The 26335-nt window shown below is 41.1% G+C and overlaps 1 protein-coding gene across 1 annotated transcript in view; it reads right to left on the minus strand.

Moving 5' to 3' along the window:
* TBC1D32 (TBC1 domain family member 32) overlaps positions 1 to 26335 on the minus strand; it is a 484474-nt gene that overhangs the window by 138179 nt on the left and 319960 nt on the right. The window contains exons 25-26 of the mRNA XM_088481005.1: positions 18285 to 18393; positions 16223 to 16316 (exon numbers count right to left, since the gene is read on the minus strand). Coding sequence (XP_088337131.1) covers positions 16223 to 16316; positions 18285 to 18393 — 203 coding nt within the window. The remainder of the gene's footprint in view (positions 1 to 16222; positions 16317 to 18284; positions 18394 to 26335) is intronic.

Consider the following 26335-nt stretch of genomic DNA (forward strand, 5'->3'; position numbering starts at 1 on the left):
AAGCTAACTTGTCTTTTCAGTTGATGATTTAGTTACACAAAGTATTCCAGGGCAAAGCAGGCTTGTGGAAAGGTGTTAGAAGCCATTCCTATTGTATAGGTGTGAAAATCACAGTGTGAGACTCCTTTTGAAGTAGATATTCTGTGCAAGGGTAAAGATAACATGTCTCCAGGGGGAAAAAAAAAAATGTAATTGAAAAGGTATCTCCCGACACTGTAGATGTAAATGTGTAGGATTTACTGGTAATAAATCAGCCTTTTGGTTGTCTTAGTAACCATCCCTCTGCACCCAAGGGTTTATTAGTATTTGCTGGTTGTTGTCTATAAAAGCTGGGTGCCAGTAAATCTCTTAAATTAGTTGCCTTTCTAAAAATAAGGATAGCACTTGAGGGGTGAATTCAATACAGATTATCTATATAATATTATCACTTAACTGAAAATAAAAATAATTTAGCAAGACAACTTGATAAAGCTCCAGGGAGGAGCGAAACACGTTGACAGAAGGGTCTGCAGTGCTCACTTGCCATCTAGACATTCCTGGTACACCTGCCCTGCCGCTCTACAGGATTCTCCTAAAAATGTAATGTACCGATTAAACGGAAATTCATCAGTCTGCTTCTATTTACATTTTGCCAGCCGAAGCAACAGCACAAGTGTTTCACTAGGAGAAGACCCGGTGCGACTCATTTTGGCACTCTACGCTATTTAGCAGTGAGTACACACCGAGGTTCCCCATACACAGGAGGACATTACATCCATCAGCGGCATTCAGCCACTAACGTCCATAAACTGGCATAAAGAGGTCTATTTGAATGAGATGCTTAATAAGGTATTGCATTTGGATTGTATACGTACAGCACCTTAAAGAATCCATTTGTGCTAAATTCTTTACATAGGAGACTTACTGTCAATTAACAAATGAGTGAGAAGGCAGCTTCTTGTTACCATTTGGACAATTATTATATATGAATTAATCTACAGGCACATTGCAGCTACAACAACAATATTCTATATTCACATATTTCAAGCTATATTCTTATTACAGATTCAATTTGTCATGTTTATTATTTACATTTATATTTTTTGTATATTTTGTATATCTCACTTTTGTTTTTTCATTCTGTATAATAAGTGTGCATTTTATTTATAAGAAGCCTTGCTGAAATATTTTTATATTAAATTAAGTGATAATATTATATAAGCTCTGCTGAATTCCCCCCTCAAGAGCTATCCTCTTCTTTGTAGTTTTTGTGTATTTCTGCATTGCAGCCAGCTGGTAACTGGCTTATTAGGATAAGCAACAGAGAGTGTGGATGTTGAATTAGATCTGTCACCTAGTGCATGAATAAATAGTGGTCGGGATACCAATAAGCTATAAATCTAATTGTTTCTAAAAATAACACAAGCTTCTTTAGGAATGTGGGCTCTCAGGACAGGGACTGACATTAAAAATTGATTTGGATGATCCTCTTAACTTTATTGGAACAGCTATTACATTTGGAAATTATTTTGGGGTAATACTGCAGTTGTGATTATTTTGATCTTGTCACTAGCAGGTCATCTCTTCTAAGGGATCAAGATATGTCCAAAGCTAGAGACAAAAGTGCATCTGGATACTTGAGCATCCTAAAGGATTCCAATAAATTAGATACCTGTGTTTCAAAATTGTAATTGTTAGTACAATTACGCCGTACCCTCCTTAATTGACCATGCAGGATATTGTTTATCCAAAGTTTATAATGTGAGCTATTGAAGTAGAGGAAATTGTATGTATCAACTTCTTTTCTATAGTTTTTAGTATGGATAATACTGTATCATCCTCTATATATAGGGTGATATCAAGGAAAGAGATGGTCGATCTATTGAACGAACAAGTGAAAGTCAAATTAAAAGTGTTGGTATTAAGCTGTGTAACATATTGTGATAACGACTGTTCAACGCCATCCCAAATAAAAAACAAATCATCTATACATTGATCATAAAGCACAAGACTGCCGCCAGCCTCTTCCCCCACACATGGACAGACATGGACATCCTCAAAAGTGCCCATATAGTTGTTGCCAAAACTCGGCGCAAATCTCATGCTCATGGCTGCCCCATAAATCTGTAAATAATAAAGTTTATCAAAAGCAAAATATATATGTGATAATATAAAATGTATTGAATCTAAGATAGATTTCCTCTGATGTTCAGAGATTGCTGGATAACATAATAGGCCTCAGGATTTTTAAGGCACTCTCAATTATTGATGACCCCTCTCTTATAGAAAATTGGGTCATGTTAGACTCCAGATCCCACAACCAGATGTTAGACCCAAAACAAGTAGGACACATGATATTTCCCACATAGGCAATAGTCCCAAAAAGAGCTGCGGTCCGTGGATATTTGTGACAGCCCAAATTAGACAGAGTAACTATTTCACTTTTGGACTTTTTTTCTATATATATTGGATTATCATAAATTATGCCTGTATTACACTTTTTATAACTGGCTGTATGATCCTGGGTGAGATTCATTTTAATTAATCACCACTGTGGTGATTCGGAGCCTATTAGGATAATACTAATACACTCAATTTTTTCTGTAGCCAACTGTTATTTATGACATACTTCCTGCTGTGATATTTTTATATTATTACATGCTTTTATCATTATGTTACTTGTCTGTGTGTAACAATAAATTTATGCAAGTTTTCTGACACATTTGACTCAACTAATTGCTACTATTGAATAAGATTTGGAGCATTCTGGGATTAGTGCTGACTCCTTGGCTTTCTGGTTTACTTAGCGGTATATGGTCTATGTTTGGATTTCTGTTTCTATGGAGTAAGATATGTGGTGAATGTTACTTTCATTTAATACGTCAGACATAAAAGTTCAAGTAGTGAGGGTTGATTACATGGATATAACAGTAAAGAAAAAACACTGATGATGTTATAAGTTTGAAGGATAAAACAAATGTCTATTTTGAAAGAAGTTTAAATGATTCAATTCTTGAATATTGCACAGCTAAACATCTTAAAACTTGGATGAAATTGTATAACACTGAAAATGATCTAGCTTTAAAGATGCCTCAGGATTCAGGTGTTCCTGAAATACAAAATGCAATGAATATGGCTAAATGGAAACATACCCTTTTCAACTGTTTCACAGAAGTAATGTCTTGGTAGAAGACAACAGTGACATTAGTTAAGATTAAAAAGGCGATTGCCCAAATACAGTACATACACACGTATTCATTTCTGTACATAAGAAGCCCAAAAAGTACAGTATTTTGAGGTTCAAACAAAGAAATGTTAATCAACTTGAAAAAGCTTTGATGAGCAAAACAGGTTTTACAAATGGACTCATTATCACACAAGAAAATAGCATGTTATTTCAAACTGTAACACGTAAGTAATAATATATAGTGCACGAAATAGGATTTATCAAATACAAAAGGGGAAGCTCCCTCGTCTTCCCCTATCTTCATATAAGGAAATTGTATTTAGTGATCAATATAACGCACTTATTGAACACACAAAGTTGGATTTGTTATATTGATGATATTTTCCACTGAGAGGGTAGTAAAACTCAATGTGAACAGTTTCTAACAAAGTGAAAATCAATAAATAATATCCCTATGCACTCATCGGTACATTCATTTTCTTACATTCCTATTTTAATTTACGATGTGAGGATTTCTAAAGAACTATGGCCCTCATTCAGAGCCACTCGCTAGCGGCAGTACGCTCATTCCGAGCGATGTTCGCACATCTGCGCATGCGTACGGTTTTTAGTACGCATGCGCGAACCGGTCAGTGCGGCCGAAAATCATTTGTACGCAATATAGCGAATGCCTGCTATTTTGAGTGACAGAAGGAGGCGTATGTGGGTGGTAACAGGGGAAGGTGCTTGAAAACGGGGAGTGGAAATCCGATCGCAGGCGTGCTTAAAGGTCAAAACGGGCGTTTTATGGGTGTGCATAATTAATACAGCAGCGTCAATGACCACGTCACTTGGTTTTTTTTAACTCAGAACTGCTCGCAAAATAGCGGTTGAAAAAACCAACCACAAGAATAGCGAGCAGTTCTTATCCTGTTCGATGTACTCGATTAATCTAATAAATAGCGGACATGACGTATGGTGCGAGCGGACAGGGGGCGTTTTTAACAAATAAACGAGCGTATGTTTTGCTCGCTCGTTCAGACTTAGAGGTGTGAACAGACTGCAATGTGCGAACGGATCATTTGCATAGCCACCCCTTGTTTTTGAACGAACGAACGCAAATAGCGAACGGCTCTGAATGAGGGCCTATATCTGAAGGAAACTGCTAGCAGTGTATTGTATGCCACCAGATACTAAGGGTCAGATTTACTAACCAGCTATTCTCCAAATCTGCTGATGATCGGTGGTTTTCCAAATCTGCCGATGTTGATGGTTTTTAAATACGCTGCTGATCGGCAGTTTTCACAGATATATTTAAAGCTCCAACAGAAATAAATGCTAAACCAGGCTGAATTCTTTAAAGAACTAAGTGAAGAGTTGAACTTTAAAAAGTTTTTTTTTATACAGGCAGAAGATTATATATATATATATACATACAGTACAAACACTAGCATACTGCACTCCCTCCTACCACTCCACCCTTACACTTGCCATTGTGAAACTTTTTCTGGTCCCTTCTCTCCATCCCCTTGCAGTTGAAGCCATTAAAAGAGGTCATGCTCCAAAAGCAAGTTTGACATTGGATAGATTGTATAATTATTAAATATTTTATATTTTAATATTTAATATTTGGGGGGCGTGGCTTGGATGTGAACCCGGGAGGATGCACACTCCTGAGCTCTCCTGGTGGCTGAGACAAAAACAGGGATTAGGAAGTATTAAAACAGCCCTAACTTACTGGCACTTCGCTGGAGGCATTCCCCGGAACACGCTGACCTGACAGCAGCGTTTCCCACAGCACCTGACCGTCTTTACCACTTGAGGCCTACTGCAGAGGTAGAGACCGCGGGCTCAATTTCCAGGCGGAACGAGCGCGGCCGTGCTTGATCATACAGAGACGCTGTTCTCTCTCCCAACCTGTCACTGCGTGAACCAAGAGGAGGCCTGTGAGTACAATGGTTATAAGGGGTGCCTGGCAAATAAATCTACAGGATCATCATTATTTAATAGGTTTAGTGGCTCCTATTATAGACGCCCACCATTTTGAGAGCTAAGCCAGAACATCAGATCATTAGCAGGACTTTGGAGGGTCCTCTCCTGGACACATCTAGACCCAGAGGCACTAACATCCTTTTTCCCCCCACACAACCAATGGATGACTAAAAGCACTCACAAATCATTCACATTAGAGATACTGCTGGACAGGTCCTAACGTATGCATCCACTCTATTATCTGCTTGCTTTACTATCCATGTGGTATTACTATTTTGCTCCATGGCCACAACCTGACAACCGCTTTGATGTGGTAATTGTTTCTTATACAGAGCTCCGTCACTATACCACAACTTTATGTACAATTACATTTGTGCTATTAAAACCCCAAAAATACAGCTTTATTGCATACTCATTTTCTATGGAAAAATATTTCCCAACTTCAGCCCCGCTGAAACCACAACAACAGAGACAAGAGAAACGAAGGGCTGAGACGACCATGTCATCAGGAGGTGGTGCTGACCCGGCATTACCAGCAGCTAAGAAAGCAATACTACCACAAGATTCATTATCATCCAAGCAAAATCGTACAGTATCAGATGCCCCTATTACTTACAATGATGTAGTGGAAGCTATAAAAGCAACCATGGGTCCACTCCTATCTCAGGCAGTTTCTGATATTACCTCACAATTGAAAGAGCTAAACCATAGAGTCACTGTGACAGAACAGAGAGTGGGTGAAACCTTTCAATATATTTCCCAACTAAAACCCACAGTGAAAAAACTAGAATGAGACAATTATCATCTATGGAACAAAATAGACGACCTGGAAAACAGGTCTTGTCGAAACAACATCAGTCTTGTTGGCCTACCAGAATCTATCAAGCGTTCAGCGTTAGCACATTTTGTTAGTAACACTCTGTCAACCTTACTTGATATTGAGGCGGAATACCGTGATTTGATTGTGGAAAGAGTCCATAGACTAGGTTAAAATTCTAGCTCTTCTGAAACTCGCCCAAGAGTTGTTCTGTTTTGGTGCCTCAACTACTTACACAAGCAAGCATTTTGGGCAGCATCAAAGAAGAAAACAATGCCTATAATTTGGGAAAATAAGAAACTTTTCCTATTCCAGGACTATTCGGTAGAACTTTCCAGAGCTAGAAAAGCATTTTTCCCAAGTTTGCTCTTGTTTACCCAGCCCGGCTAAGATTATTCGAAGGAACCACCTACAAAGATTTCATCAATCTTTCTGATGCTATGGTTTACATTAATGAGGAATGAGAAGCTACAACACAAGATATATCTGACATTCTTCCTGAAACACGATGATATCCTTTCATAAAATATTTTGATCAAATTTATTCTTCTTGAGTAATTGCGAATCTAATTGGATTTGTATTGACTGATTTGTTGAGTTTTGGAAAACTGACCGTTTATTCCATCGATCTTTATACAACTAGCTGAATTCATTCAGAATAACGAATGTTCTTTACTACCATGAGAATTGGTTAATAAGCTTTTCATTTTGTTACTAAACTAACCTATTTCTTGATATGAACAAGGGGTATGTATTCATATCAATTTTCCCGTATTTTCTAGGTTTCAAGGGTTATAGCACGGGGCTCTGTTGAGTTCTATTAGTTACCTAAAGTTATGACTTTGGAATTACTACTGCAAATACTGTATAGCTTAATACTGTTTAAGGTAATAACTAATATTTCAGTAGCATACTGGAGTATAGCATGTCTTTTTGACCCCCTGTTTTTGTCTGTCTGTTTGTCTTCCCTTGTGTCTTCTCCTCCCCGATTCCTACTTACTAGACTTGTATGTATATCCAATTATGACTTTCTGTGTTATAGACTTATATTACCTATCTACTATGAGATAACATGGCGCTAAAAATTGGTACCTGGAATGTAGGAGGAATAAAGTCTCCTGTGAAGAGACGTAAAATTCTTATGTATCTCTCCAAACAGAAAATAGATATTGCATGCCTTCAGGAGACTCATTTGACAGCACAAGAGACTAATAAATTGCAAATGATAAATTGGACACTAATAGCAGCTGCTCCATTTAATTCTAAATTGCGGGGAGTAGTTATTCTGGCCAGACGATCTCTCCCTTTGTCAGTAGCTTCAGTAGATACAGATCCAGAAGGTCGTTATGTTATCGCTGAGATATGTTTAAATAAAACCAAATATATTTTATGCAATATATATGCTCCTTATAAGAAATCCTTTGTTTACTAAATTATTAGTATATTCCTCAAGACCACTGATACTCTGTGGTGATTTCAACCTACAGTAATATCGTCCGCAATTTTAGACTGATCGCAAAGTGTATCTTCTCCAATCTCATTACCTAAATTAGGAATTCCTGCTTTAGCGTCTAGTAGATGTCTGGAGAGCAATCAATCCTACAGAAAAAGATTTCACCTGACTTTCAGCGGCCAATCATACCCTTTCGCGGATAGACTATATATTACTATCTTGTTCTCTCTTTCCACAAGTTCTGGAAACAAATATTGAATCCATAGTATTATTTGATCATGCATTGGTATGGATGTCTATTGAGACAACAATAGATAGAGGGCCATACAGTCATTGGAGATTTCCTGCTTATCTCTCACAATCGATTTCTTTCTGCAATAAATTGGTTTCAGCATGAACAGATTATAAACAAAATAATCTCTCTCATGCAGAATCTAATCCTTCACTGTTTTGGCAAGAAGCAAAATCAGTCCTCCGAGGACATATTATCTCATTTGTCTCAGCTGAAAATAAAAGGCTTACCATTGCATATTCAGATGTCCAGACTAAACTCACTAATGCATTTAATTTATACAAATCTAATCCAACTCCATCAACTAAATTGAAATATAATGAAGCCAAAACACATTTTGAAGAATATATGAAAAATAAAGGAGACAGATATCTATTTCTACTTAACTATATTTGCCAATAAAACTGGTAAACTATTAACTAATTTATTACAGGGAACAAGGAAGCCAATGATAGTTAATCCACTACGTATAGCAGATGGTTCTCTAACTACCTCTGGTAATCAAATCACAGAGATTATGAGAGCTTTTTATGTCTCACTTTATTCGAATAGTACTATCTCAGTAGATTCTAGCAATAACGAATCTACCTGGTGGGATGCCCTTTCATTTCCGCAGATTTCTAAAGACCTAGCTGATACTATAGTAGAACCTAACACACTTGAAGAGGTCACTGGGGTTGTGCAGCAGCTGAAGCCCTCTAAAGCTCCTGTTCCAGATGGTTTATCAACCAAATTCTATAAAATTTTATTACCTCAGATTAGAGACACTTTAGTATCTTTTTATAATCATATTATTACTACTAACTCCGTTCCCTGTTACTTTAACTCCACAATTATCAAAGTTCTTCCTAAACCTAGTAAAGATTTATCGCTCCCGGGATCTTATAGGCCGATATCTTTGCTTAATGTTGACTATAAGATTCTAACAAAAATTTTTGCTGAACGACTAAAAAATATTCTTCCACAAATCATACATACAGATCAATCTGGATTTATATCAGGACGACATTCTGTGATAAATATAAGGAGGATCTTGGCAGCCGTGCAACATCTCAGTTCCCCCCAATGCCCCACTCCTAGCATGATAGTATCCTTTGATGCAGAAAAGGTATTCAACCTTGTAATTTGGAAACACCTTTATTTAACTTTGAGTAAGTTTGGTTTTCCTACATCTTTCATTAATATTTTGAAAACATTATACACGAAACCACTCTCACAAGTCTCTTGTAATGGATATATTTCTTCACCATTTGAGATTCACAGAGGAACAGGACAAGGCTGCCCCCTTTCCCCACTCCTTTTTGCTGTAGCGATTGAACCATAAGCTATTGCTTTGAGATCATCCTCACTAGTAGAAGGAATCTCTATTGGTCAGGTCACTCTGAAAATTGCGCTTTTTGCGGACGATATGCTGCTTTTTATTACTAATCCCCATACTTTATTTCAGGTAGTGATGGATATAATACAATCTTTTGGGCATGTCTCAGGATACAAAGTGAATATGGACAAATCCGAAGTAATGCCAATTAGTGCCAGACATTATATTCGGTCACTCACTTTGGTAAAAGATGATAATAATGACTCTGCCCCCCTCCACTCAATATTAAAATTATTATGCCAGGTTCCATTTAAAATTAGAGTGTTACATACACATTTGGTTGATGATCTCTCTGCTCTCCAATGGTTCTCATTATATAATGTTTGGCAGAAAGATGTTGCAACTATATCATCCCTCTCCGACTTAACTAGACATATGGATACTACACTAAGAAAACTGCAATCATCATATCTATAAGAAGTTAATTTCCACATGATTCACAGGGCATATATTTCCCGGAACAGCGCAAACACATGGTTGAATCAGAATCTGGAATTTGCCCTAAATGCCATATGACAGAAGCTACCTTTATACACTGTATGTGGGAATGTGCTGTAATTAGGAAATTTTGGAACAAAGTAATTCAAATGATTAATACTTTGTTTACACTTAATTTATCACCTAATTCAATGGCTTGTTTATGTGCCAATTTTGAAAACTGGGACTTAGGACCTCACAAGAACTTAAAACTCCCTTTGATTATATATATGATCACAATAGCGAAGAAAGTGATATTAATACATTAGACTAATAGGTCATCTCCTTCACTTATGGAAGTCAAACAAAAAATGTTACAACTACTATATTTTGACAGACGATCAACTATGCCTGACATAAATAAAGGGGTGGAAAGATTCTATAATAAATGGGAACTCTACATCATTACTCTTGATAGCTTCAAGACCAGATTATTAAACTATTCGAGAACACAGATTGGATCTTACTCAGACACATATCCTCCTCTTAAAAGAGACATCAGATATATTGTTAAGCTATTTCTTCCTATTTATTCCAATCAATCCATTGATTCTTAATTTTGTAGAACTATTTTTGAGATAAAGAAGTCTATTCCACCGCTGCTTAAGATATTAGGTAATATTACCTCTTTTCCTTCTTCTCCCTCTTGTATCGTGTTCTGTGATATGTGTTGATTTATCGATATTTCTGACATTATATATAGTTATTTAGTGATATTGTATTCTAGATAATATTAATGTTTAAACGAGCCATGACATTGTCCAGGTTAATTTGTATTTAGGACAAAGGCAAAGGTCAAAATGTTCCATATCTTGTTTATACGCCTATTCTTTATCTTTATACATTTATGGCTTGGATATATATACATTATGTATAATCTAGCTACTTGTTTATAATACCAATAGTTATTGGGATTGCATATCTTTAAACCTTTTGTATTATGTGAATACTATTTTGGAAAATTAATAAAAATGTACTTAAAAAAAATAATCATATTTTGTCATAATCTACACACTTAAAGCAATAAATATATTACCTTTGTTGCATTGTTACCACATTCAACGTGAAATTGGATTTTATAGTTTATGATTTTATAGTTAAATGCTCATTTACAATAGTACATTCATTAAATATATTTAATGTATCATTTTCTATTATGCAGTCTTTTCATTAAGGAGATTTATCAAACATAATGCTACAATACTGCAGTATTGACTTATGTGTCTGATACAATAGATTTATGTATTATGCATTTATTAGCCCCTATTTAGTAACATTTACTTATATAGCACTAACATTTTCTGTTGCATTTATAATTGAGAACAAAACAATAATAAAAAAACTGGGTAATAACAGACATACAAAGAGGTAAAAGGGTCCTACTCACAAGCTTACAATCATTAATACATAACTTACAGATCTGCTGTATCACACTCCTCTTTTGTATACTTGCCTCTGATTATTAATACTGTAGTTAAGTCAGCTTTAAATTTATTTATTTTTAATTTTTTTACTGATCTGTTTTTATCATTTCCTAGCAATAAGGCTGACAAACCTTTAACCAAAATGTTACCTACCTGTCTTCAAGAGGTACTATTCACACATTACTTTATAAACAAATCCCCTTCGCAAATAATTGATTGATTCACATTTCCATCTTTTTGAAGCATCTCAGCATTGGAACCTAGGATATCTTTGTTGTGAAGTCTGCACTTATTTTTTTTGCCTCAGCCCAAATTGATGTAGCAATTTTATGTGTGAATTAATTAATTTATTTTAGACACATACGATTTATCTCTGGTATCTTTGATTATGATTCCTGGTATGACTAAATCAGTGGTGTCCCTCTCCCAAAAAAGAAGTCTAGCACAATACTTACATTCAGTAATCACAGTTTTTCTCAATAGGCATCTGACCTGTTCCTTAAGTAGTGAGAGACTGACACACTCTTTATCGGCTACACAGGTGGTGTGGCTATCAAGGCTGCTAATCAGCTTCTGTATACCGGATACAAAATAAAGCCCTGGGCAATATATATCTCTCCATGGCAGTATTTCCAGTTTTTTTACACAAATGTATATGCACTATTCTGCACACTTTTCTATGCGCTGTAAATTTTTATTACGTTCATGTTGCTCTTATGCAGGTGACTATCTTTCTCTGCCTACTAAGTGTTGAAAGTCAATATAAATTAATTTAACCTCCCACATAAAGCACCAATGGGAGTTTCACATTTCTTCTACATTGAACTTGCTTATTTCAATGTTTTACACATTAGGTCAGGTGAAGGTTTTCAAAATATATATGTATATATATATATATATATATATATATCAGTTGCAAACGCAGGATTATTACAGGGGTTTTTTCACACACACACACACACATACACACACACACACACACACACACGCTACTGTACAATGACGGTGGCACTCTCAGGTTTTTCCAAATTATATTGACAATCAGGAACCAGCAGACGGCTAGTATTCAACTTTTCAATTTACCAATGTAAATATTCATCAGGACACTACATTGGTAAATTGAAACGTTGACTACTAGCCGTCTGCTGGTTTCTGATTGTTAATGTTGTTTGGAAAAACCTGAGAGTGCCGCTGTCATTGTATGGGAACTTATTATACTTATTAGAGGGCACCTAGGTGGATGCTGACTGTGGAGGGGGAATCGGTATGTAATGCCGGCGGCCGTTTAGCTGCCGGATCAAATACTGAGAGCGGCAGCCCGATGGGTTGGAATCCCGACAGCAGCAGGTAAGTACTCTAACCCTCCCCTCCCCTAACCCTCCCTTAGTCGTGCCTAACCCTAACCACCCCCCCTAGTGCCTAACCCTAACCTCCCCCCATTAGTGCCTAACCCTAAACCACCCTAGTGCTGTCTAACCCCCATTTTCCTACCTTAACCCTAACCCTCCCGGGGGGGGTTCCTAACCCTAAGTCCCCCCAGGGGTCCCTAAACCTAACTCTCCCTCCTGCGGTTACATGCCAAGACACCCAGCTTACTTTCATTCAGTAATCCGGGTGTCCGGATTTAGTAGTGGGGCTAATGATAGGCATCGGGATTTCGACACCTATCTTTAGTCCCATGTCGGGATGTGGGTGTCGGGATATCGGCGGGCGGGATAGCACCCGCTTGTATCCTGATCGCATCACGTGGAGGAAGTGCCAAGCAAAACATATTGTGTATATATATATATATATATATATAGAGAGAGAGAGAGAGAGAGAGAGAGAGACTCACTGAAACAGTAGCAATCTCCCCGACTCTCGGAAGTGTCCAGCAATCTCCCTGATTGCACCTTACCCCCATTATGAAGCAGTTATATATAAGTCCAAGGGTCAGTACTCATGCTAATTGGCTTACACCTAAAACTGGGGCTTTTAAATGCGGTGGATGCATTAATTGCTGACATTTGCAAATGGGGGAATATTTTTGTCATCCCACTACTGGCATACGTCACCAGCTCTGACATCGTATGACTTGCGAGTCAAAATATGTGGTATATCTAATTATATGTCCATGCAAAAAATTATACGTGGGTAATACCATACGAATGATCAAGGAATGCATTACGCTCCATCGATCCTCAATTAAAAAAGCTGCAACTTCGATTGACACCAGCACACCGCCTGTAGCGAGACATTTTATTGGTCATGGCCATAGCATGAAGGACTTTGTCTTTATGTCAATAGACCATATTCCGCCACTGAGAAGGGATGGTGATAGGCACAGACTGCTTTTGCAATGGGAGTGTGAGTGGATATATAGATTGGACTCAATGTCTCCTTCAGGACTCAATGAGGAATTTACTTTTTCATCTTTTTTGTGATGCATTAAGAGGAACTGCAGGGGTTAACTATAACTGAAATGTTGGCAATTTTTTTTGCATATTTACATTCTTGCATTATTTCTTCCTTTAATGATCCGTTCTTTATATGTGTGTAACCTACATTGATTAATGTTATTAGTGCTATATTATTTTAGTTTGATCAATATACACATACAATAGGGCTATTCCATAAGGAGCCTATATTGGTTTATTAAACCTTTACGATATGAGCAATTTATTATGTTCATATTTTTTGCCTTAACCAATTATTGGGATATGTTTTTAAAAAAAATTTTTGGATGATTTTTTCAAACTGGATATTTATATTCGAATATAATGTGTTTGATGCTATGCATTTCACTATGGGTATTTCTTTTTTGCTTGTTTTATAATAGTACATAAGGTTGTTATTGGTGTTAACTCTTTGTGTATATTGCAATGTTTTCATAGTCTTGGTTGGTGCTGCCTTTGATGTCCTGTGTCTCAGCGGGGCTGTCATTTTTTGATTGCCTCTTGTTGTCATGGTGGTCTGGGCTTAGTACACCATGAGACGTCCTCTATTTTTGTTAATGTTTGTTAGTTGCTGTGACGTCATTTCCGGTTGGACGGAACTCTGCAGCTATGACTGGTGTTGCCGGGGAAGCTGCATGAGTTCTGCCGTGTCCGCGGCGTCACTTCTGGCCGGGCGGAACTCTGTTGCTGACCACGGAATGGTGGGGAAGCGGAGTGTGTTCCGCTGTCCGGGGGTAGATGTCCAGTCCTGCTGGGTGATTTCATGTGCCAGGTGTGCACACAGGTGAGTGCTTTCACCATTAGGTAGTTTGGTATTTATATGGCCTCTGCTGATACATTGAGTGTGGCTGACCCTTGATGAAGGTGGTAACACCGAAACAGCTGTCAGGGCTGGGAGCCATCATTATGCTTGATACTGCATTACTTTGATAAGTATTGATATACCACTGAATGTTTCTGATATGCAGCTTGATGGCTTTTTTTCTACTTTAAAATAAATGGATTGATTTTTGCTATAAGGCTGGTGTGCTGGTTTACCTTGACTGTTCCTATGGATGCAGCTAAGTGCTTTTGTGTATATATATATATATATATATATATATATATAGTGAGATAGAGGGAGAGACAGAGAAAGAGAGAGAGAGAGAGTGAGATGCCAGGTCCGACGCGCCTCCAAATAGTAGATGCAGGTACCTGCACCAGTGGCACTTATATCCCCCAAGGTTACTCCTTCCCAGCTGATATTCACAACATACACTGTTGGGGAGGTGTATCCTTGGGTCAAATAATATATATATTTATTTACAGGGAACAAAGAAGGTGGCATCCAGAGACTTATATGACCCAAGGATACACCTCCCCAACAGTGCATCTTGTGAATGTCAGCTGGGAAGGAGTAACCTTGGGGGATATAAGTCTCTGAGTGCCACCGGTGCAGGAACCTGCATCTACTATTTGGAGGCATGTCGGACCTGGCATCTCACTCTCTCCCTCTATCTCACGATATATATAAATATATATATAGTGATAAGATCAAGTTAGGGATGCCCCTCTTGGGGTAGATGGGCACTTCCAAACACACAGCAGCCAAGAAACAACACACCAGTCCATGAGTTTCCATGAAATTGGACAAAGTTAGTTTAACGTGCAGAAAAAAAATAAAAAATCCTAACCTGTCTGGGCTATTACTAAACATAGAGATTCCCTCTCTCATCAATGGCCTCAAACAGAAACAAAGGCATATGTACAGAGCTCACGGTCATAAATCACAATGTCTCTTAACATGCCTTCTGCCTCTTTCCCCAGGTAGTGAGACACTGAGTAAAACCCCTGACATACTTATCAGCCTTTTACAGATGCAAGTGCTAATTAGCCTGTTCTCAGGCTGAAGACAAGAAATGGGCCTAATGGATGGAGCCCGCCCTCACTTTCCATCCATAACCCCGGGAACCTCTTACACGGCTTTTACTAAAGCCCAAATACTATCAAGTCTGTTTTGCAATCACAGACATTTTCCTGGGATTTTAAATACATAAAGGTCAGAAACCAGAGACAAATAAATCTCCAGTGTATGACTTACCAGTGCTTTTGTCAATATATATATATATATATATGTGTGTAAACCAAAAACTGCGGCACATATAATTTCAACGTTTCAATCTATTGAAAGATTTTCATCAGGAAATCCAAAAGATAAAAACCAGTCTTACCTTATAGTCTCTCCTGTGTTTTCCTGTGTACTTGGTTTCCTTGGTGATGGTGATTGTCACAGACGTGCACAGCGCTGTTACGCTGATGACGTCATTACTGTGTGCCCCGGCCCTGTGCCTCGATGCGGGATGCCGTTGAGACACACGTTCTTCTCATGCTAGGTGAGAGACTATAAGGTAAGACTGGTTTTTATCTTTTGTATTTCCTGATGAAAATCTTTCAATAGATTGAAACGTTGAAATTATATGTGTCTGAGTACATTCTTTCATATGCCCTGAGTGCCGCACTTTTTGGTTTACCTACCTGTTGGATATTTGTGGAGGCACCAGGTGAGGATATATTTTATATGAGTGCTGGGCCATTTTTGATCTATATATATATATATATATATATATATATATATATATATATACAGAGATAGATAGTTAGATAGATAGATAGACAGATACAACAATATGTCTGACTTTACAAGTGTTTGTTTTTCCAATTGAGTATGAAGCATTACAGTTCACGGTTTCTTTGTCTTCTCTTGCTGTATCCAGAAAAGGTGCTGTAACAAGCATTATTCAGTTCATAACAACTGTTTGTTGACTCTTACCTAGTTTAAGGTCATCGGACACAGGAATCTCTAGATTGTAGCATTTTGGCAAGGGATAGGATGAAAACATTGGCCAGGGATATGGATCATTAGCCTATGAAAATAAATCATATACATGAAAGAGGTTCAGCAGATTAATAGAAGGTTTCCTACCTTTCTATTAAAAAAGAATATAATTATTCCAGCAAAATCTGTCTCACATAAATGTCAAAATGACTGCCTTCATATTGAAATCACATTGACTTATATGGTTTAATGATACTCTTTGCTAGGAATAAAAAGAAAAGGTAATGGAACTAAGTCTTAAAGGTGTGACAGATTGAACATTTATAACAAGTAACTTTAGAAACTAGTGTTTATCAGTATCTTTTTTTCTTAATTTTTTCCATTAAAGTGTAGGTAACAGCTTTCTAAAGACACTATATTTTCAATTTTTCACATCAATCTTGTGTTCTTTTTTTCAGTCGCAAGCAATTTCCATCTAATCAACTGGAGACTGACAGCATGTAGAGATGTGTGGCACTTAACAAAAGAACCTGTCTAATGAACACTACAGCAGAAAAATGCAGAATGAATTCAATGGGCATTTCATAATGCAAATCAGATAAGAAACAAGTACAATGCAAATGCGAGGTGCCTTCACCCTCGATGTATGTATGTATATATATATATATATATATATATAAATTAAAGATGCATGACACTCGGATTATGGAAAAAACAAACAAAAGCACTAATGCCTTTATTAGGCATTTTTTGTAGATGCACCTGGCATCTGTGTCAAGGGTCATTATTCATTCATGCGCCTAGATTCCTTTTTCTCCATGTCCTGATTGAAGTTCACGTTTTGTGATCTTTATTATCATTTCTCCATGTGGTCTATATCACATGATGACCACCAGACTGTTAAAGAGTGTAAGGCGCTACACCACCCCACCCTCAGATCACCACCATGGATAAGCCTAATGGGAAGGTATACACCACATCCCCCACCATCATGTGGAGTAAACCAGACAGTGGCATTAACCAGATTGGAGTCACTCTATAGACTCAATGGGACTCAATGAGATCTGTTGGAATGCATCATAATGCAACAGGTGTATCATCATACACTATTGCACTGCAGTCTAGCCAAATAGCCCTTTTTGGCACTCCGGGACATGTGCAACTTGGCTTATTCCAAGCAAAAATAAGTTTTAATCGCTATCAGATGCATCAAAATCACTTCATGAGACTAAATTGATTAATTTGATCTGTGAAACTTGTATATCTGATGGTAAGACACGCACTATTAAATTAAAGCATGTGTATATGAGCTGAAAATGACAAAAAGAATTTAATTAAAAGATTTTAAAGAAAAAAGGGGTGTGAAAGAAATTGTGTAGTTAAACCACATTACAATGTTTGAGCTCCTTTTGAGGATTTGATTGTGGAGACCAGAGGTGCATCACCAATGATGAAGGATATGGTGGTAAGTAGACCTGTCGCTATATTCTCCTGGCAGTCCGGATCAACAGTGTTTCTCTTCCAGTCACAACTGGGAGAGGGAGGGGGGATGTGGAATGAGCGTTTGGCACCAATGAACAGCAAGCTGCAGGTGCCCAGTGATGATGTCACTTTCCTCTGTGCTGTGAATCTCCGATCTGTCTCTCTCAAATGTGATATGCCACATTGAGAATTTTATCAAAAGGTATCCTTTTGCTAACTTTTAAGTCAGCAAATTGAATTGTGTGGGGTGGTGTCATAGTGTAGCATTACTATCTCACAGCACATATGTGTGGAGTCTGTATGTTCTCCATGTGTTTGAATGGATTTCCTTTGGGTACTCTGGTTTTCTTCCACACTCAAACATACTGATACTGTAGGTTAATTGGCTACTGACAACAATAACTCTAGTGTGTGTGTGTCTGTCTGTCTGTGGCAAGGAACATAGATTTCAAGTTCCACTGGGGCCGTGACTGATGTGAATGACTGATATGTTATCTGTAAAGCACTGCATAATTTTTGTTTGTATTAAACAAATTACCTTGTTTTTTAAAAAAATTAAAAGATGTACTATTACCTGAATCAAAGCTCTAGGAGGCAGGATACGCTCATGTGGTCCTCCAAGGATATTCATTCGGACAAGAAGGTGGTTTCTTTCCACAGACAAACCATCAATAATGACACTCCTACAGATATACACAACTGTTAGGAGTATACTTATATAAGACACATTAAAGAGGAAAATACATATTAAATATGTGTTGAACTGAGTGAAAATGCCACGTTTCTTTACTTAGCTTAATTAACTATTTGCTCATGTTTAAAGGTTATGAAACTTTTTTCTCTATAAGGCAGTACAGAGTTATAGGCGGGGCGGAAGGGGCAGTCGTTCTGGGGCCCCCACACATAGAGGGGCCGCACAAAAAAAAGCATAGCAGCTGGGCTACGGTCCTCCTCGGCGGGTGCTCAGTTGTTCCCTTACAGCAGCTGCCGAGCAGCTTCACTGCAGTACAGTCTCGCAAGATTATACATCATAATGTCACGAGACTGTGACTGCTCAGGAGTCAGGACCAGAGACGAGGGCTGAAACTGAAAGTGCAGAGCAGATTCACACCCAAATTGGCATTTGTACTCTGCTTCTGAACGGCTTGTTCACGGTGTTTCCCCATGTATGAGGCAGACATCACAGGTTAGATTATCACAGACTGTATATCTGTATTTTATATATATATATATATATATATATATATAGTACACATACACATATAAAATGTATATTTTTTTTTACTTGAAAATCCAGATTATTACAACTGCTTTAAAATTTAATAAACTGGAATTTCAAGAACAAATATATATAAATATTTATATTACACACCGTATATATGTATATATAACTTTAGGTCCCAGCACGTCTCCCTGCATGATGGTACTTGGAAAACCACAAGTACCAGCATGCTGGGCATTAGGGCCCACTGCCACCTGTAAAAAAAATATTAAAATAACACAACACACTTTAATATTGCAATATTTTAGTTTACAGGTCTTCACCTTGGGGACGGCGGACTTTAAGCTCTTTTGCATGGCCACCGCCACCCCAGGACTTAGGCATCTTTACCTGGTGGGCACCAGCCCGCAAGGGCTTTGGTGTTTTCGCCTGGTGGGCGCCAACCCGCCAGGGCTTCGGCGGCTTCGCCTGGCCGATGCTAACCCGCCAGGGCTTCGGCCTCTTTACCTAGTGGGCGGCAGCCTGTGTCAGCTCTTTTGCAAGGCCGCTGACCACTAGGACTTCCGGTGTCTTCACCCGGCAGGCACCAACCCGCCAAGGCTTCGGCGTCTTCACCTGGCGGGTGCCCGCCAGGGCTTCGGTGTCTTTGCCTGGTGGGCGCCCACCCACCAGGGCTTCTGGCATCTTCACCTAGTGGGTTGCAGCCTGTGTCAGCTCATTTGCATGGCCGCCAACCACTAGGATTTCCAGTGTCTTAGCCAGGCGGGCGCCAACCCGCCAGGGCTTCGGTGTCTTCGCCTGGCGGGCGTCAACCCGCCAGGGCTTCTGGTGTCTTCACCTGGGGGGTGGCTGCCACCTCCCCAGGGCTTCTATGGTCCTCTGCAGGTGCTGCCGCCTCCAATGACGACACGAGTCGTGACTGGCTCGCGGCGGCCATCTTTGAAAATCAAAGATGGCCGCAGCGAGCCAATCGCGGCTCGCGACATCATCGGCAGCGGCAACTGCGGGACTGGCACCTGTTTGGGTGTCGGCGGCGGGCCTGGATCTGAGAGGATTTAGTCCCCGCCAGCCATTCTGCCGAGTACGGCAGTGGCGCCCATTTTAAAATTCAAAGATGGCTGCCGCGAGCCATGATTGGCATAATGGCTGGCGGTGTCTGAATCCTCTCCGGTCCAGGCCCGTCGCCAACGCCCTCACCACCGCTGCACCCTCCAGCGCCGCCGGACCCTCCGCCGCCACTGCCGCCGACACCCGCGCCCCGGACGACACCCACGTCCTCCGCCAACAACCACGACCCGCCGCCGCTGAGGTTCCCACCGCCGCATCCGTGTCCCCGCCGCTGCTTTGCCCGGTACTGCCCACAAACGACGGCCATCTTGCTGCACCCAAGTGAAGCCACTATGACTACACCTGCTGGAAGCTCCTACTATCTTTATATCTTTATAATGGCGCATTCTTGAGGTAATAGTTTAAAAACTCTCACTTTCTAATTTACCTGAACCCCAAAAGCACGTACCCTGGCACAATAGATACCTAATAAAACAAACCACAAGTCTAAATTCCACCCCTAACCTGAGTTTTGCCTTCCCAAAAACCCCCATAGACTATAGCAGAAAAGCTGTCCTAATTGAGAATGTCAGAAAAATTGACAGTTGGAGTTTTAGATTACTCCCATGTCCTCAATTTTTATGTTTATGCCCTGAAATTTGGCATGCAGTACCCAGTGACAGTTCTACCTGGCCATGCCAAATTTCAGATCCGTGCCTCCTATAGCTTTTGAGGTGTAGCCCCTTGAACACCTTGACACCCCTTCAGAATTCTCTATGGAGAAATTAAATTTTTTAGATGCAGCCTTAATATAAGGGCACGACTGTGCCCTTATAATAACTATACATATATATATTAGGGGTGTGCACCGGCCACTTTTCGTGTTTTGTGTTTTGGTTTTGGATCTGGATCTTTCTTCGTGTTTTGGATCTGGATTGGTTTTGCCAAAACCACCCTTCCGTGTTTTGGGTTCTGGGTTTTGTGTTTTGGATCTGTATTTTTTTGAAAAAAAGCATAAAAACAGCTAAAATCACAGAATTTGTAGGTTTTTCTGCTCCTATGCTATTATTAACCTCAATAACCTTAATTTCCACTCATTTCCAGTCTATTCTGAACACCTCACAATAGTGTTTTTATGTCCAAAAGGTTGCACCGAGGTAGCTGGATGACTATGCTAAGCGACACGAGTGGGCGGCACAAACACGTGACCCATCTAGGAGTGACACTGCAGTGGCAGACAGGATGGCAGTTAGAAAAACTAGGCCCCAAACTGTACATAATGCAAAGAAAAAAAGAGGTGCAAGATGGAATTGTCCTTGGGCCCTCCCACCCACCCTTATGTTGTATAAACAGGACATGCACACTTTAACAAATCAATCATTTCAGCGCCAGGGTCTGCCACACAACTGTGGCTGAAATGATTGGTTCGTTTGGGCCCCCACAAAACAAGCTGGCAATTAATGTGTCCCTGCACAAACTGGCTCTACGGAGGCAAGATGTCATCCTCATCCTCCTCATCCACCGATTCCTCACCCTCTTCAGTGTGTACATCCTCATCCTCACAAAGTATTAACTCGTCCCCACTTGAATCCACCACCACAGGTCCCTCTGTACGTTCTGGAGGCTGGTCTCCCTGGAAGAGCTGATAATTCATTTTGATGAACATCATCTTCTCCACATTCTGTGGAAGCAACCTCCTACGCCTTTCGCTGACAAGGTTCCCGGCTGCACTAAACACTCTTTCGGAGTACACACTGGAGGGGGGGCAACTCAGGTAAAATAGAGCCAGTTTGTACAGGGGCCTCCAAATTGCCTCTTTTTCCTGCCAGTACAGGTATGGACTGTCTGACATGCCTACTTGGATGCTGTCACCGATGTAATCCTCCACCATTCTGTCAATGGTGACAGTATCATATGCAGTGACAGTAGACATGTCAGAAATTGTTGCCAGGTCCTTCAGTCCGGACCAGATGTCCAAACTTGGTCCTGCCTGCCCTGCATCACCGCCAGCGGGTTGCTTAGGATACCTAAGTTTTTTCCTGGCAGCCCCAGTTGCGGGAGAAAATGAAGAAGGAGCCGTTGACGTGTCACGTTCCGCTTCAGCTGACAGTGTGTTCACCAGCAGGTCTTTGCACCTCTGCAGGCTTGTGTCGGCCGGAAAGAGAGACACCACATAGGCTTTAAACCTAGGATCGAGCACGGTGGCCAAAATGTAGTGGTCTGATTTCAACAGATTGACCACCCTGGAATCCTGGCAAAGCGAATGAAGGGCTTCATCCACAAGTCCCACATGCCGAGCGGAATCGCTCCGTCTTAGCTCCTCCTTCACTTTCTCCAGCTGCTTCTGCAAAAGCCTGATGAGGGGAATGACCTGACTCAAGCTGGCAGTGTCTGAACTGACTTCACGTGTGGCAAGTTCGAAGGGCTGAAGAACCTTGCACAACACGGAAATCATTCTCCACTGCGCTTGAGTCAGGTGCATACCCCCTCCTTTGCCTATGTCATAGGTGGATGTATAGGCTTGTATGGCCTTTTGCTGCTCCTCCATCCTCTGAAGCATATAGAGGGTTGAGTTCCACCGCGTCACAACCTCTTGCTTCAGGTGATGGCGGGGCAGGTTCAAGAGTGTTTGCTGGCGCTCCAGTCTTCGGCACGCAGTCGCTGAATGGCGAAAGTGGCCAGAAATTTTTCGGGCCACCCAAAGCGTCTCCTGCACGCCCCTGTCGCTTTCAGAAAATTCTGCACCACCAAGTTTATTGTGTGAGCAAAACATGGGACGTGCTGGAATTTGCCCAGATGTAATGCCCGCACAATATTGGTGGCGTTGTCAGATATCACAAATCCCCAGGAGAGTCTAAGTGGGGTAAGCCACTGGGCGATGATTTCCCTCAGTTTCTCTAAGAGGTTGTCGGCGGTGTGCCTCTTACTGAAACCGGTGATACACAGCGTAGCCTGCCTTGTAACGAGCTGGCGTTTCTGAGATGCTGCTACTGGTGACGCTGCTGCTGTTGCTGCGTAAGGTGATACATCTACCCAGTGGGCTGTCACAGTCATATAGTCCTTAGTCTGCCCTGTTCCACTTGTCCACATGTCCGTGGTTAAGTGGACATTGTGTACAACGGCATTTTTCAGGACACTGAGGACACTTTTTCTGACGTTTCTGTACAGTCTCGGTATCGCCTGCCTAGTGAAGTGGAATCTAGACGGGATTTGGAACCGGGGACACACTACCTCCATCAATTGTCTAAATCCCACTGCACTAATGGCGGATACCGGACGCACGTCTAACACCAACATAGCAGTCAAGGCCTCAGTTATACGTTTTGCTTCAGGATGACTGCTGTCGTACTTCATCCTCCTCGCTAAGGACTGTTGGAGGGTCAATTGTTTAGTAAAAGTAGTGGTGTTCCTACTTCCTCTCTGGGATGATGAACGACTCCCAGCAGCAGCAGCAACAGCAGCAGCGGCAGCAGTAGGCGTAGCAATGCAGGATCCTCCGGAGGAATCCCGGATAGGAGAGTCAGTCATGCCAGTGATATGGCCTGCAGGACTACTTCCGATCCTGACTAAGGAGGAAATTGACGAGGAGGGAGTTGACGGTGTGGTTTGCAGGCGCTTGGATACAACAGGACAACGGGATTTAGGTGTCCCTGGACTGCTTACGGTCTGAGCCAAAGTTTCTGAACTTGACAGTAACTTTTTATGAACGCGCTGCAGGTGCCGTATAAGGGAGGATGTTCCTAGGTGGTTGACGTCCCTACCCCTACTTATTTCACCTTTACATATGGTACATATGGCAAGACAGTTGTTGTCCGGATTTGGATAGAAATATTGCCAGACCAAAGAGGTGGAATGTTTGGTCTTCTGCCCAGGCATGACCGTGATGGGCTTTTTCATCCCACGGACAACAACTGTCTCCCCCGGAGCCTGATTTAAACAAACCACATCACCATCAGAATCCTCCTCGCCAACTTCCTCCTCAGCGCCAGCTACACCAGTATCCTCATCCTGTTGTACTTCAACAGTGACATCTTCAATTTGCATATCAGCAAGTGGACTGTGGGTGCTCCTTTCAGCACTTGCAGGGGGCGTGCAAATGGTGGAAAGAGCCACCTCTTCCCGTCCAGTGCTGGGAAGGTCAGGCATCGCAACCACCACCACACTTGGACTCTCCTTGGGGATTTGTGATATCTTCTTAGAAAGCACAGTTCTTCGCTGTGCTTTTGCCAGCTTAACTCTTTTGATTTTTTTAGTGGGAGGAGTGCTTCCATCGTCATGTGAAGCTGAACCACTAGTCATGAACATACTAGGGATCGACCTTAGCCGTTCCTTGCCACTCCGTGTCGTAAATGGCATATTGGCAAGTTTACGTTTCTCTTCAGCTGATTTAAATGTCTTTTTCAAGGTCATTTTCCTGAACTTTGCCATTTGGGATTGTATGTGCCCTCTACTATGACATTGGGCATCGGCCTTGGCAGACGACGTTGATGGCATGTTATCGTCTATGTCATGACTAGTGGCAGCAGCTTCAGCACTAGGAGGAAGTGGTTCTTGATCTTTCTCTATTTTATTTTTATCGGAGAAAGTTTGGTCCTCCATTTATGTTATATCGATTTGATATATACGTGCGGCTAAACACAGAAAATAATTTTTTTTTTGGTTTGGACTGGAGTGTACTTTCGGGGGTTACAGCACCCTTAACGGTCAAGCCAGCCGGCCCTTTACTTATGACACAGGCGCACGCTTGGCACTACTTTGTTGATGCACGTGCGGCTACTGCGCACACAATTCACAAACACAGAAAATAATTTTTTTTTGGGTTTGGACTGGAGTGTACTTTCGGGGGTTACAGCACCCTTAACGGTCAAGCCAGCCGGCCCTTTACTTATGACACAGGCGCACGTTTGGCACTACTTTGTTGATGCACGTGCGGCTACTGCGCACACAATTCACAAACACAGAAAATAATTTTTTTTTTGGTTTGGACTGGAGTGTACTTTCGGGGGTTACAGCACCCTTAACGGTCAAGCCAGCCGGCCCTTTACTTATGACACAGGCGCACGTTTGGCACTACTTTGTTGATGCACGTGCGGCTACTGCGCACACAATTCACAAACACAGAAAATAATTTTTTTTTTGGTTTGGACTGGAGTGTACTTTCGGGGGTTACAGCACCCTTAACGATCAAGCCAGCCGGCCCTTTACTTATGACACAGGCGCACGCTTGGCACTACTTTGTTGATGCACGTGCGGCTACTGCGCACACAATTCACAAACACAGAAAATAATTTTTTTTTGGTTTGGACTGGAGTGTACTTTCGGGGGTTACAGCACCCTTTAACGGTCAAGCCAGCCGGCCCTTTACTTATGACACAGGCGCACGCTTGGCACTACTTTGTTGATGCACGTGCGGCTACTGCGCACACAATTCACAAACACAGAAAATATATTATTTTTTTAGCACTTGGGGGGAGCACCCCTGATGGACAGAGCACCCCCTGGACAACACTACAGCACCCCTTTAGGACTGGGACACTGCACAGGACTTTGGAGTGGACACAGCCCCTATGGAGAACTGACTGCACAACACAGTCCAGCCAGCCCCTATGGACTTTGAAGTAGTGGACACAGCCCCTATTAACAACAGCAGCACAGCACAACACAGCCAGCCCCTATGGACTTTGAAGTAGTGGACAACAGCAGCACTACACTACACTACACTACACAGCACTAACTCCCACCCTCCCTCTTCACTGTCCACAGCCGAGTGAGAAAATGGCGCCGACGCGGGTACCTTATATAGGATCCAAAACCCGCGAGACTCGGAAGGCGGGATGATGACGTTTTGCCTCGATGTCAGATCCGAGTCAGGCGGGAAAAGTCGAGCCTGACTCGGATCGGACTCGGATCGGGGGGGCTCGGGGGGGTTCGGATTTCAGAAATCCGAACCCGCTCACCCCTAATATATATATATATATATAATGTTATTGATAGAGGCCCCCACAAGTTTGTTGTTCAGGGGCCCCCAAAGACCTTAATCTGGCCACGAGGCAGTATGTGTGGATGGAGAAGGATGTCAGGTACTAGACAGGGCATAAGACTGCTGGGAGGGGGATGTGACTATGATACTCAAGTTCCTCTAATGGTAACTTCGGAACCTTGCCACACAAATTGTGAAGCTATGAGATAATTGAATAGTGTGACCTGGAGTATAAAGGGTCTTAAAATGCCAGAACAGGGCATTAACAAGGAGTGGCACAGCACTGGATAGAAAGTGACTTGGCCCATCCTTATGACACACCTGGCAGCCATCTTCCTTCTCCCAGAGCTGTGTGACATCATGACGTCATGTGTGC

Source organism: Taudactylus pleione, unplaced genomic scaffold (genome assembly GCF_031769625.1).
Source record: "Taudactylus pleione unplaced genomic scaffold, aTauple2 ptg000259l, whole genome shotgun sequence".
NCBI classification, from domain to species: Eukaryota; Metazoa; Chordata; class Amphibia; order Anura; family Myobatrachidae; genus Taudactylus; species Taudactylus pleione.